General features: G+C 43.3%; 1 protein-coding gene across 3 annotated transcripts in view; it reads right to left on the bottom strand.

Moving 5' to 3' along the window:
- Positions 1-748: 748 nt before the first annotated feature.
- The window catches only part of RABEP1 (rabaptin, RAB GTPase binding effector protein 1), a 55,703-nt gene continuing 44,061 nt past the window's right edge, over positions 749-12,390 (bottom strand). For all 3 annotated transcript variants that reach the window (XM_082201390.1, XM_082201391.1, XM_082201392.1), the window contains 7 exons: positions 11,425-11,523; positions 9,293-9,433; positions 7,282-7,471; positions 5,469-5,524; positions 5,058-5,156; positions 4,802-4,918; positions 749-4,259 (listed from right to left, as the gene is read on the bottom strand). In XM_082201390.1, coding sequence (XP_082057516.1) covers positions 4,158-4,259; positions 4,802-4,918; positions 5,058-5,156; positions 5,469-5,524; positions 7,282-7,471; positions 9,293-9,433; positions 11,425-11,523 — 804 coding nt within the window. In that variant the 3' untranslated portion in view covers positions 749-4,157. The remainder of the gene's footprint in view (positions 4,260-4,801; positions 4,919-5,057; positions 5,157-5,468; positions 5,525-7,281; positions 7,472-9,292; positions 9,434-11,424; positions 11,524-12,390) is intronic.

Here is a 12,390-nt window from a genome sequence, read left to right as displayed (position 1 = left end):
ATCACCAGGATTACTCTGAAAGTCTCTTTACAGAACTGATTAATTCCCCACACACCAAAGGAGAACGCACAAGCACAGTTTTACCCCTAGATATTGCAGGTGCCATATTAAGGTCAGTGCTGCTCATGTATTCGTTTTTTTGCAGCATTCACATAGCAGCAAAATGTCAGCCTGTTTTCTCCCGATTTAATTCAAGTCTCCCCCTTGTCCAGTAAGTAAAAAACCATATTGCCAATTACCCATTTGCAAATTAAGTCCCTACCCCATATCTTTTTAAAGAAAATCTATGCCTTACTTACTAGAACAGAAAACCTCTAAGCGGATGTTAATCCTTGCCTTTCTAGCTCTTACTGCATTTACGCAAATCTAATGTGCCATCGAATCTACTGGGCACCACAATTTTCAAAAACATTGAAACCAAAAAACTATTTGCTGGTGGCATCAAATTTTTGCGATGTAATTTGGCCAAAAAACGTGTGTATTACATTTGAGTAAATACAGTAATTTGCCCTCTCTGCAACCTGCAGTTCACTTCTGCGCATAAAAGCAAGTCAGAACTTGCCATGATGGCATAAGGATGATTTAACACAGGATAATAATGGAAACAAATCCTTAGGCTCAGTGATGAACAGAACACTAGACTGGTCCCCTACTATGACCATTTTGAGGAAAGCGTCACGGATCTCTTTCTAGCCTCATGACCTAACATTCACCTGGGCAGAAAGGAAGTATGAGAAGGATCACAAAATACTTTTTACCTCCTTTAATTTAGAACACTTCTTAAGGATACACCTTCAAATACAGTTAACAAATGGTTACATTTCTGAATTTGGTAGACAGGAGAATTTTACATCCACAGTTTCACAGGACACCAGAGGCTTGGTTCATTGGAATGTAGTATTCCAGACACTCATTTGGAATTTTAAAGGCTTAACTAATTTTTTTCTTAAGGGACTATATTTATAGATGTCTTGCCTGCCTCCTACCCTTATTCTTATCCAAACCATGCTTTAAGAGGTTGTATAGCAATGGCACAGGAGTCAAGTAAAGAAGATGTTAACAGGTTAGACATGCTGCAAGAACTTATTTTGCACATATTAAGACTGTACAAGTATACAGAACAGAGCTAAAACTTGCAGGCTTTTTCTCTTAAATTCTGCACACAGCCCCTTTCTGAAGAGTTACTGTATTATATTCCCTGTTTGTAGTAGCTAAGGCTCAGTGCGTAACCCTGAAAGCCAATGGTACAAATTAAGCAATCCTTTACAGCAAGAGAGCCAGGACCTAAGGTCAGATGGGCACAACTTTCCCTTTTAAAAAAAGAAGGGGGGAAGAGCTTAATTATAGAAGAAATTATGTCCACAATTAAATCATTTACTTTCACTGAGGATTTCCCGGCATTGAACAAAATTATTTTCCCTTTTCTAAATTATTTGGACGGCTTCTTTAATTCATCCTGTGTGTATCTTGGGTTCTAGGTTTGAGAATTTCTGCATTACACTGTCAATCTTCTGTTAATTTAGTTACAACTATGAAAGTTTTAAAATCTAGTACTGCTGATCTATTCCCCTGTCCTCAGGAGCTGAAAACATACTTCCCCTCTTGTCTCTGAAGCCATGCTAGGCATCTGGATGGAAAAACCTGGTTTATCAAGCACCTGACCTCACAACTCTTCAATGCATAAGCTGTAACGAGTTCAGTAATGGTCTTATTGTGCTACTCTACGTGCTATATCGTTATCTTCTTGTTTAACCAGTTTCTAACCACTTTAAGACAGTTAAATAAAACTGACTAGTTGGTGCTTTTCCAAAGATGGCTCACCAGAGAAGGTGGACAGGAGAGTCACTAAATCCATCCTGACTCATACTGAAAAAGATTTAGCAATGTTGAAATGGCAGGAGCAAAACAGGGAGAGTTAGCCTCAGGCATGCTTGAAGAAATAGGAAAACCTCCCCTACAGCCTCCAGGACCGAATTAACGATCCAAAGAAACTTGTCAATGCAGACTAGGTTCTTCTCTCCCAATCCTACTGGTTGCAAATGTTCCTCGCAGCAGTAGGCACCCTAACCTTGCCATTTCTTTACTGCTGCAGCATTCCACCCCTCCCATAAACACACACACATACACACAAACAGACTGGATTCCACCAAGTGTTTTCTGGGTGGAACCACACTGAGCAAGAGACTCCCCATAGGAGATAGCTTCCAGCACAACAGAAACCTGCAGAACAGCCAAAGTGACTGATTACTTCTGGCCCCAAGTGGTTAAGTCTGGAATGGGACCCTTGGCAGGAGCAGGGTGGGGGCAAGGAACTCTGGTAATTCCTCCTCTTACACTGATAAAATATGAAGTGGAATTTCAGATCACTAGTTGTTTGGGAAATAATCAGGTAATGGTGAACATGATTATATTAAGGACCATGCTAGGCTCATTCCAGCAAATCAGCTTCATGGAGCAATGGCTGGTCTTTCAGTAGCAGGAACAGAAAGGGAAAGGGGAGATGGGCTGCTCTTTGTACCCAAAGCACCTCTCTGTTGAAGGTGATCTGTTCTGCTACAGGAAAAAGCTAGGAATGCAAGGGAGCTGCAGCTCATGGATACAGCACGCCTTGCCCATTTCACACAACCCTTCTTCTAAGATGCACTTTCTAGGAAGTAATACGCTCTTACTGGAAATGCAGGGATCATGGTTGAGAGAAATCAAAAATACTTTTGATACGTTCGAACCTGCAAATAATGTTTATTTCATGGTGGCTCTGCCTCAAAGCCTGTTTCTTCCAAATTCTGCAGTACATTCCACCCCTGCCTTCATGCTCAAATGGTTAGATGCAGAGGGCAAATGAGTTGCATGGAGGTCCCACTGATTTACAACGGGGCCAGACCATGATCAGTTTCCAACCCAAAGTCCACAGCAAGGGGAGTCTGCATCTCAAGTGGCATATCCAAGAATGATTCCATTGAAGCTTAACCGCCATTTCAGAATCTGTTTTAAAAGAGCGGCATATTTTACAGCTTCTAAATCTGTGAGTCTGAAAAGCACCTACTCCACTTTTTGGTGGCGGTGCCTTGAAATCGACATGTTTGTTTTATTAAAGAGTCATAAAAAAACCTAATTCCATCCTCTGTCCTTTGTATTCAGATTAAATACCCCCCCAAAAACACACACACACACACACACACACACTCTCTCCAAGGGGAGGAATGGTGGGATATAGTTCCCTCCCATAAATGAAAAGATCCTAAATTTCAGCTCAACTAGGGCAGGATATCTTTGCCTGCCACCTCTGAAATAAAGGCAACACAAAAAGTGTTGTTTTCAAACTGCTCCTGCAGCCGTTCCAGGGTGCATTTGCCACCCATTCTCTTGCCCCAACAATCTGCAGGGCGAGGCTTTTTAATTCTAGTGGTCGCTTTCCCCCGAAGGCCAAGTCCTCTCTTTCGACAACTTCAGAGCCTTCTCATCTACACTGCCCCCCCATCCCCTGAACATCCTGTCCCATCACACTTTTCAACAGCAATTGGTCTCCTCCTGCACAACATACGAGATACAATGTGTGCACCGAGCTCAAAAACCCCAAATCCAGTGTCCTGCAGATAAATTCATATTTTAATATAAAATATTCATACAGCATGCTAGACCAGCATCTGCCTAGCCTGCTCTCTCACTCAATACCCCTCGTAGCCCTTCAGTCTTCATTGGGGTGGAGTTCAACAGCTTCACTCCAAAATATGGTTTGGGGAGAAGGGGAGATTTGATTTGCCGAACTACCTTCACCACAATATTTTGTTTTTAATGGGAAGAGGTGAGAGAAAGAAGAGAGCCGAATTCCAGAGTAGGGGTGGAGGTGAGAGAGGGAGGATAGGGTGGTTATTTTGACAAGTCCGGTCCCCCACTAAAGCCCCCCCCCCCCAAGCATCTTGCTCATCTCTCCATCTGACGCTTTTCTGCCTCCAACACAAAGCCATCTCTCCCTTCCAGAAACACAGCCTGGATCATTGTTCCCCTGTGTCATCTTCTGCTTCTTTCAGTTAAGAGTTAAATAATAATTATTAAATGTTTTGCTATAAAGATGAGGGTTTTTCTTTTAAAAAAAAACCAGAAACAAACACAAAACAAAACAAAAAAATTGCAGCCTTAGAGCCCTGCTATGGAGGGTGTCATGTTTCAGGCAGTTGATTAATGTCTGTCAGTTTTGTGTCGTTGAGGATCACACGGATTCTCTCCAGGGAATCTGCCTGCCGGATCCGTTCCAATTGGACCTAGGGGAAAAAATTATTTGGTTCATTATATCTGGGTTCCCAGCCCTTAGATCATAAAAATACTGTAAACTGCTATGAAAAACCCGTCAGCCCATACGGATTGTTTTCTGTTGGGCTGCTAAAACCGATCAATAGGTGAGAAACATTTTTAATGAATGGGAGCACATTTTAATCAGAGGGGGAGAAATTAAAAAGGCTATTTGGGTTCTGGGGTGTTACTGTAATGAGATGATAAAGATGGACTTTCTTTTGAATATGGTTTAACTAACATAAAACAGTGTAAATTATTCCACAATTGCTATTATTATTATTATTATTATTATTATTATTATTATTATTATTATTATTATTATTATTATTTACTCTGTCAGATGCACTAAGTGACCATAATAATAATCAAGGCAACTAGCTGTTGATTTACTACTATTACTCAGGCATTAGAGCCCACCCAGTCCAGCTTTGGCTTTCCGGAGTCTGGAAAATCTCTTCTGAATCTCCCCTTGGTTTATTCAGTGCCTCACCAGTTGTGCCAACAACCCTACCTGAAGGGTCTGCGAAAGCTTCACAAAATCTCTCTGCACTTGCTCACTAACATCCAGTTCCGTCTGCAGCCGCTGAGCTTTGTTCTTCTCCTCAAACATCAGCTGCTCCAGGTTTGCCTGAAACAAGTTTTTATTTGCATGAAAGGGCTTATCATTGCACTGTAAGATGACCCTGATGGTCAGGGGGGCATTGGAGTGGTAAATAATGGGCCCCCTTTTTTTTACACGAACACACCCTATTTTCACTAATAGTTACCTTTGCAGCCAACTCCTTCTTCAGCTGCTCCTCAAGGCTGTTTCTCCTTTCCTGCAAGCTTTCCAGCTGTTGGTTTTTCTCCTTCAAGGCGGATTCCAACTGTGAAATCAAGAATAAGTTGCATAGGGTTCAACACTGCCCTTGTCTGGCATTCACCTGCATGAATTGACTGCAAGTTAACTAAATCTTACAATTCCCTGGCCTTTAAAAAAAAATGAGAATGGAGAAGCCTGCAGTCAATGAACACTCTCCTTTACTGAACAACCCCAGAAAACTTGGGCCAACTGCAACTCCTGGGCAAGTGACGCCCACCCGCTCCACAGGGGCTGCTGCTACAAGGTGGACAGAGAGAGGCTGTTTTTCACCAGAGCATGTCAAACAGCCCCTAAAGCATCCAGGTGGAACCCTTACCTGCTCCTTCACTGTTTTTATTCTCTCCAGTTCTGTTTTCAGATTGGAAGCAGCAGCTGTAAGAGAAGGGAGAGACTTTCAGCTCATTAACCAACCTTGTGTTCGGGCTCATGCTGGCCAGTAATAGTGCCACTGTATTCTGCTCTGGTCAGACCACACCTGGAGTACTGTGTCCAGTTCTGGGCACCACAATTCAAGAAGGACACTGACAAACTGGAACGTGTCCAGAGGAGGGCAACCAAAATGGTCAAAGGCCTGGAAACGATGCCTTATGAGGAACGGCTAAGAGAGCTGGGCATGTTTAGCCTGGAGAAGAGGAGGTTAAGGGGTGATATGATAGCCATGTTCAAATATATAAAAGGATGTCACATAGAGGAGGGAGAAATGTTGTTTTCTGCTGCTCCGGAGAAGCGGACACGGAGCAATGGATCCAAACTACAAGAAAGAAGATTCCACCTAAACATTAGGAAGAACTTCCTGACAGTAAGAGCTGTTCGACAGTGGAATTTGCTGCCAAGAAGTGTGGTGGAGTCTCCTTCTTTGGAGGTCTTTAAGCAGAGGCTTGACAACCATATGTCAGGAGTGCTCTGATGGTGTTTCCTGCTTGGCAGGGGGTTGGACTCGATGGCCCTTGTGGTCTCTTCCAACTCTATGATTCTATGATTCTAGGTAGGGACTAAAGTCGCCTACACCACTTTCTCACCGATGGAATTCCATAAAAGACTGTTTATCATATTTCAATGTATGTTCCTGTCTGAGCCTCTAGCTGCTGGTTTTTCCCTCTCAGCTTATCTTGGCAAGGAATATTAGGGCCCTGTCCTCCCTTTGCAAAGGCAAGGAGGCTGGGCAGCGGCAGGTGGCTCCCTCATACCTGTGCTCTGTTCTCAGGAACCTACTAGCTCTCAGGCACCTTGTCCTGTGACTCTGAGCCTGTGACACAAAGCTCGTACCATCTATCTAAAATCAGTAGAGATAAGAAGTTTCCGTGGGGGAAGGAAAAGCTTGTTTATGTATTTATTCTTATTTTCTAATATTTATTCCCTGCTTGATTGCAAAAAAACCCCCAAAACCAACCCCTCAAAGCTGTTAACAAAAAGATAAACCCAATTTAAAAACAAAACAAAACACACAACCACTGTTGTGTTTGGCTATGATTAAAGTCTCACACAGACCCTATGGCCAGGAACACCTTTGTATGGCAGGCTGAGGACTGGGAAAAGGTTCTAGAAAGGGGAGGTTCAGGGAATTCCATAAGCAAGATGGCCAGAGGAGGAGTGTACTTGAGTGTGGAAGAGCCTAAATGTCTGATCGAGGCAGAGGAAATAAGAAGGGGATAATGAGGCAAAGTGCAGTGGACAGGCTGCATGCTATGTCTGCTGTCACTAGAGGATTGAACTGGCAACCCTAAGGAGGCAAGGAGGATCAAGAAGTAGCGGCTAGAGGCAGGATGAGGAAACAAGTACTGAATTTCCCATATCAATTTCAACTAGCCAGTTATTTAGTTGCAGGATCCCATTTCAAACATTGGACTTATTTCAAGCGGTTTCATTAAAGCACATCAGGCATGACCCTGAAAAAGCTTCTTGGGATGCTCCTCTCAATATGGGGGACGAGAATTGGAAAACTACCTTTCAAGGCTCTTGAAAGGGTTACCAACATATTGCAGAGCACTTTGTGTGGTTTAGATGCAATGAAAGGCACTGATCCTTCTTTGCAACTAGAGGAGCAGTTTCCTTCCAGCTCAGGGTACCTTTCTGCTCTGGTGCTCAGTGCTGCCCTCTCCCTCCAGGCCCAGAACTTGCCCTTCTCTAACCTATTTCCTCTTTGCAATTCTCTATTTCCAGCTGCAGAGTCTCCTCTATGTTTTCTTTCAAACATTGCTCAGCTTGAATCTGCTCTTTCAGGAACAAAATCTCCGCCTTCAGCTTTTCCTCCAGGTGGTCTGCTGCTGTCCGCACACTAATGATGTCTTCCCGATATTTGAGGACCAGGTCGCGGAGTTCCTGAAAGGAAGGTTGACACAGTTCTAGAACAAAGCACTCTCTCTTTCCCATGCCCAGACACAGCCCTAACATAACAAAATATTTACCACCCTGCCCCCTGTAGAAACCGGTTTTAAAATTAGCAGAAGAGGGAAGTATACACTAAAGAGAGAAACCAACATTAGATTCCCCTCCCAAAAAAGCTGTGTGTCCAAATGCTAGATAATCTTTTTCTGAAAGTCAGCTGGGGGATGGTGGCAGGGTGAGGAAGAAATGTTGAGGAAATAGAGATCCACACTGAGGAACATCTGACACCAAGGTCCCATGGCCTAAAGGAGAGTCCTCAAGCAAAGGTCCCATGGCCTAAAGCAGAGTCCTCAAGCAAAGACTGATGTCTCAGCAAAGAGGCACCTGTGTGAGATTCCTAGAGTACAACTGGAAAATGCATACTAGTGAGGAGGGAGCAAGGATCAAGCATGATACAGTGGTGCCTCGCAAGACGAAAAGAATCCGTTCTGTGATTCTCTTCGTCTAGCGTTTTTTTCGTCTTGCGAAGCAAGGCCATTGAAGGATTAGCGGATTAGCGCTATTAGTGGATTTTAGCGTCTTATCTGCTGATCGGATCAGCTGATAAGCGGCTTAGCGGCTTAGAAAAAGGGGGGGAGGGGAAAAACCAGCAGGAACTCGCAAGACATTGTCGTCTTGCGAAGCAAGCCCATAGGAGATTCGTTTTGCGAAGCACCTCCAAAACGGAAAACTCTTTCGTCTAGCGAGTTTTCCGTCTTGCGAGGCATTCGTCTTGCGGGGCACCACTGTATTCAGTAGAGAGATGTCACATTTTCTAGGAAATCATCTTATTTCTTTTCACCCTGTAGAGTCAGGGGATGGAACTGATGGGGAAAGGTGGTATGGCCAATTAATCAGGTATGGCCAATTAGACTTGGGCTCACCTCTAGGGGATGAAACTTGGGACATGTTGCATCTGACAGAGAGAAAGAGATGGATCATTGGCACCTTTCAGCAACCCAGGAAGGAGGAAGTGAAAAGGTGAGAATCTAGAGACAGAGGTGTCAAACCCACTCCTGGTCAGTGTTAGAAATAGAAATATGAAAACTAGGAGCTAAATGGCACCTTAAACCCAGGTTATGGACACAACAATGGAATGTCTAGGCACACTTTTTGTAACAAGAATACAAAGCTGAAAATGAATGAACTGCAGCTAAAATATTATGTTCATTTTTCACATGGTCTAGTCCTTCCCTTGCCCACCCCCCTAACATTCTTAAGAGGGTCTCTTATCCAGTCTTAAGAGAGTAGCTGGAGGTGGGGAGGCAGAAAAAGGTCCTCCTTCCACTCTGCAGTTTTAATCTGAAATCTTAGGCACAGTACTGCGCCCAGAGCTCAGAAACTGCTCATGCTAATGAAACCCCCTGTCACAAAATGCGCCTACAACTATGGGAGTTTTGAATACTGCTCCTGGTAGACAGAACCATCAAGGGAGGAATTCTAGCCTGAATGCATGGAGGATTTTGGAAATGTGACAGGCAGGTTGCTATGCAATGGGGTTAGGCCATTGTCCCAGGTACACTGGACTTTTAAAGGAACAGGCATTTATTTCATTGTCGCACTTGTGCGCACAGCAAGCTCATTTGTGCATGTGCCCAGAAGTTAAGGTCAACAGGTACTAACCTAACCTCTCACTGGGGCAGAAGTGAGAATCCTTGTGTTTGTGTGGACACAGAGGCACCTGAAACTAACTTGTACATCTTTACTCAACTATCTCCCTGAGCTTTTCATGTTGAGAATAACTTCCAGTCAATCACCACAAACGTATTCTCCTACCTCTCCAGATTCTGGCAGGATAAAGTCTTCTGCCTGCTGCAAAGAGACATGCAGGCAATGTTTTCCTTGAAGGCTTTCATTGTCTTTCTGGAGTCTCAACAATTCCTCCGAGATATGTTCCCTCGACTGCGTCAGGACAGCCTCCGGTGGGAAAAACACACACAAATATTTCAAAGTCACGGTTTCAAAATCAATGAAGTTGCATCTCCAACATTTTCTAAGCTCACGGAAGGTAAAACACTGCCTCTCTTTGTGTCAACACCTTCCCCAGATTGGAAATAGGAAGTGATTTTAGATCATTTAGGAATCAGTGGGAATTAAACTGCTGCAGAAAAACACCTTACAGCTAACCAACCAAAGATCAATTGAATCATGGTTTCTCATTCCAACGAGCAGCATATTACCAGAAGCAGTAAAGGATAGATGTGTCTTTTTTTGTCCGCAAGGGTGCCCTTGCTCCATTGCAAGGTCAGAGTTCTCAATTACCTCAAAGAGCTTTAATAGCCTTAGAAAAGTTTAACGTTGAAAGTAAAATCGATTGCAGCAGACACAACTGAACAATAATTCATACCAACATGATTCCGAAGGTAAACAGACAAAAAGGAATCTTGTTACATGAAGTGAAAGAAAAACACCCAGTACTAGGATGACAACAACTGTTCTACTGCTCAGAACTGAGTGTGCAAATAAGTATGTATTTGCTGTTTACAAACTTTGCATTCAGCCTTCATCGGTAAAACAATTTCATGGTGGGTAACATTATGAAGAAATATCTACACTGCCAGTCAAGAAAAGGTATTACAAAATCTAAAATCAGAATCTGCACTTACATATGAAAAAGAAGGAAGTTAAAGGCAAAAACCAGTTTATGATAGGCATATTTTGTGCCTGTCTCCTGAATGGAAGACTGACCTACTGGTCAAGATATGGACAAACACTTCTAGCCTAGTGTCCATTCCTATCACTGTGAAGTTTCTGGGACAGAGCCAGCAACAAACGACACTAGGAAGACACTTTGGGCTCATAGATACCTGAATCCCACCTGTATAATCCCTAATCCACTTTTCCCACTGTTCTAGTGTTCAGATAGAGTGGGTTTAAAAGGCATGGAAGCAATACAGGTCGTAGCTGGATAAGAATAAGCTACCCCAGGACCCTGATGTTGGGAAAGATTGAGGGCACAAGAAGAAGGGGATGACAGAGGACGAGATGGTTGGACGGTGTTCTCGAAGCTACAAACATGAGTCTGACCAAACTGCGGGAGGCAGAGGAAGACAGGAGTGCCTGGCGTGCTCTGGTCCAGGGGGTCACGAAGAGTCGGACAGGACTAAACAACAACCCCAGGACAAGATGGAAGACATAAAACCTCTGCCATCAACCGTCCCCAAGAGACTTTAGGTTGAGCGTTTACCGCCTTCTGATAAGACAGCCTTTCTGGCCTTTACACTGCAGGCAGAATTCATCATTATTTTATTATTTTTTTAATGCATTTGTACCTCACCTTTTTTTCTCCAAGCAGCTGAAGGTAGCGCACATGGTTCTCTCCCCTCCACCCCATTGCATTTAATCCCCCAAACACCCCTGTAGGGTGGGTTAGTCTGAGAGGCTGTGACTCATGTGGGGACTGAACCTGAGTCTCCCAGCCCTCTAACCACCACACCATGCTAGTAGCTCTGTTGGATTCCTCTGCATCTCTCAGGACATGGTCAACTGAGATACCCCTACTCCTCTTATTGCTGCAGTGTCCTCAGTGCCCCCTTCCCCTGCCTTCCTTAATATTCCTTAGAAAGTGGCCATCTTGATGGGTTCCCCACCACCATGTGCATATCTGGGCTCCTCCAACAGCTGGATAAGCAGAGAGAACAAGGAAACAGATGCACACCTAGCTTTGCTGTCAGGAGTCAGCCAGGTACAATCTCCTTATTTCTCTCTCTATATATATACATAATGTAGGTGAGGATGGACAGCACTCAAGTTTGTTAATGGCCTGGCATCAACCATTCTTTGCCTTGGAAGGGCAGGCAAGTGGATAATTACAAGGCTGTCATTTGGAGTAAAAAGCCATACAGTGACATTATTTATTTATTCAAAACCCCAAGATTATTTTTAAAAAAAGGCTGCATTTCTTTTACCATTTGGTCCTGGACATCTCTCCTGGCTTGAGAAAATGCCTGTTGCAGTTCGCTAAGCAGGGCCTCGGACTCCTGAACTCTAACAATAAGCGAGGAGACCTGTTAAAGGGGAGGAAAGAAAGAAGACCTTATCAACCAACACAAATATAACACAAAAAGGAAGCGCTATACAAAGTTTTCAGTAAATGGTATGTTGCCCCTTGCAATGTTTCAGTCAGTATGTTCAAACTAAATTCAGTATTGTTGAAAGGGCCATGGACAGATTGGCGGGGATGTCTATTAGTGCAGGAGTTTCTGGTACATGGTCTCTTATATAGCATGCAACTGAAGTCACCGAAGCAGCTTTCTCAACAGCAGTTGGTAAAATTTGGGAGGCCATGATTACATACATTCCATTTGTCTTCTATTTTCTAGGTGGAAGTTCTTCAAGCTTCTGATCACATGTCATTCAAGCATAGATGCATTTGATTCTTTAATTTCTATACTGCTTAAAATATTTTTTAAAATCTCTCTGATCAGTGTACAGATAACTGAAACAACAACAGACAACTTAAAACAAAATATTACAAAATTGCAGAGTGACGTATAAAAATGTGATACAAAGTTACTGGTACATGTAATACAAGTTAATACAGAGTTACTCATATATGTAAATCAATATCTTTTCATTTTCCTTCTGACACACCCTCTCTCTCAGCCTCTGGATTCTCACCCAGGGGCAAAACCAACTCTCAGCTCACCTGCAAAAGTTTCACAATGAGAAGAGCTCCTGGAAACAGCAAACATCCTAGCCTCTAACTCTAGACTTGCTTTTTATGGGCAGGCCCAAGGTGGATGGTACTTCCTCAGGCTGCGCACATATATTTTTCCAGCTATGATCTGGCTATGTAACTTGCACACATCTAAACTTCTCCTTAGGCTATAAAAGCGGCAAATGAGTCTTGTGGCCCCTTGAAGATTAAAGGT

This window comes from Podarcis vaucheri, assembly GCF_965113315.1.
Source record: "Podarcis vaucheri genome assembly, chromosome: 15".
Lineage (NCBI taxonomy): Eukaryota > Metazoa > Chordata > Lepidosauria > Squamata > Lacertidae > Podarcis > Podarcis vaucheri.
The sequence above is the reverse complement of the archived record's forward strand: the minus strand, read 5'-3'. Positions and strand labels throughout refer to the sequence as shown.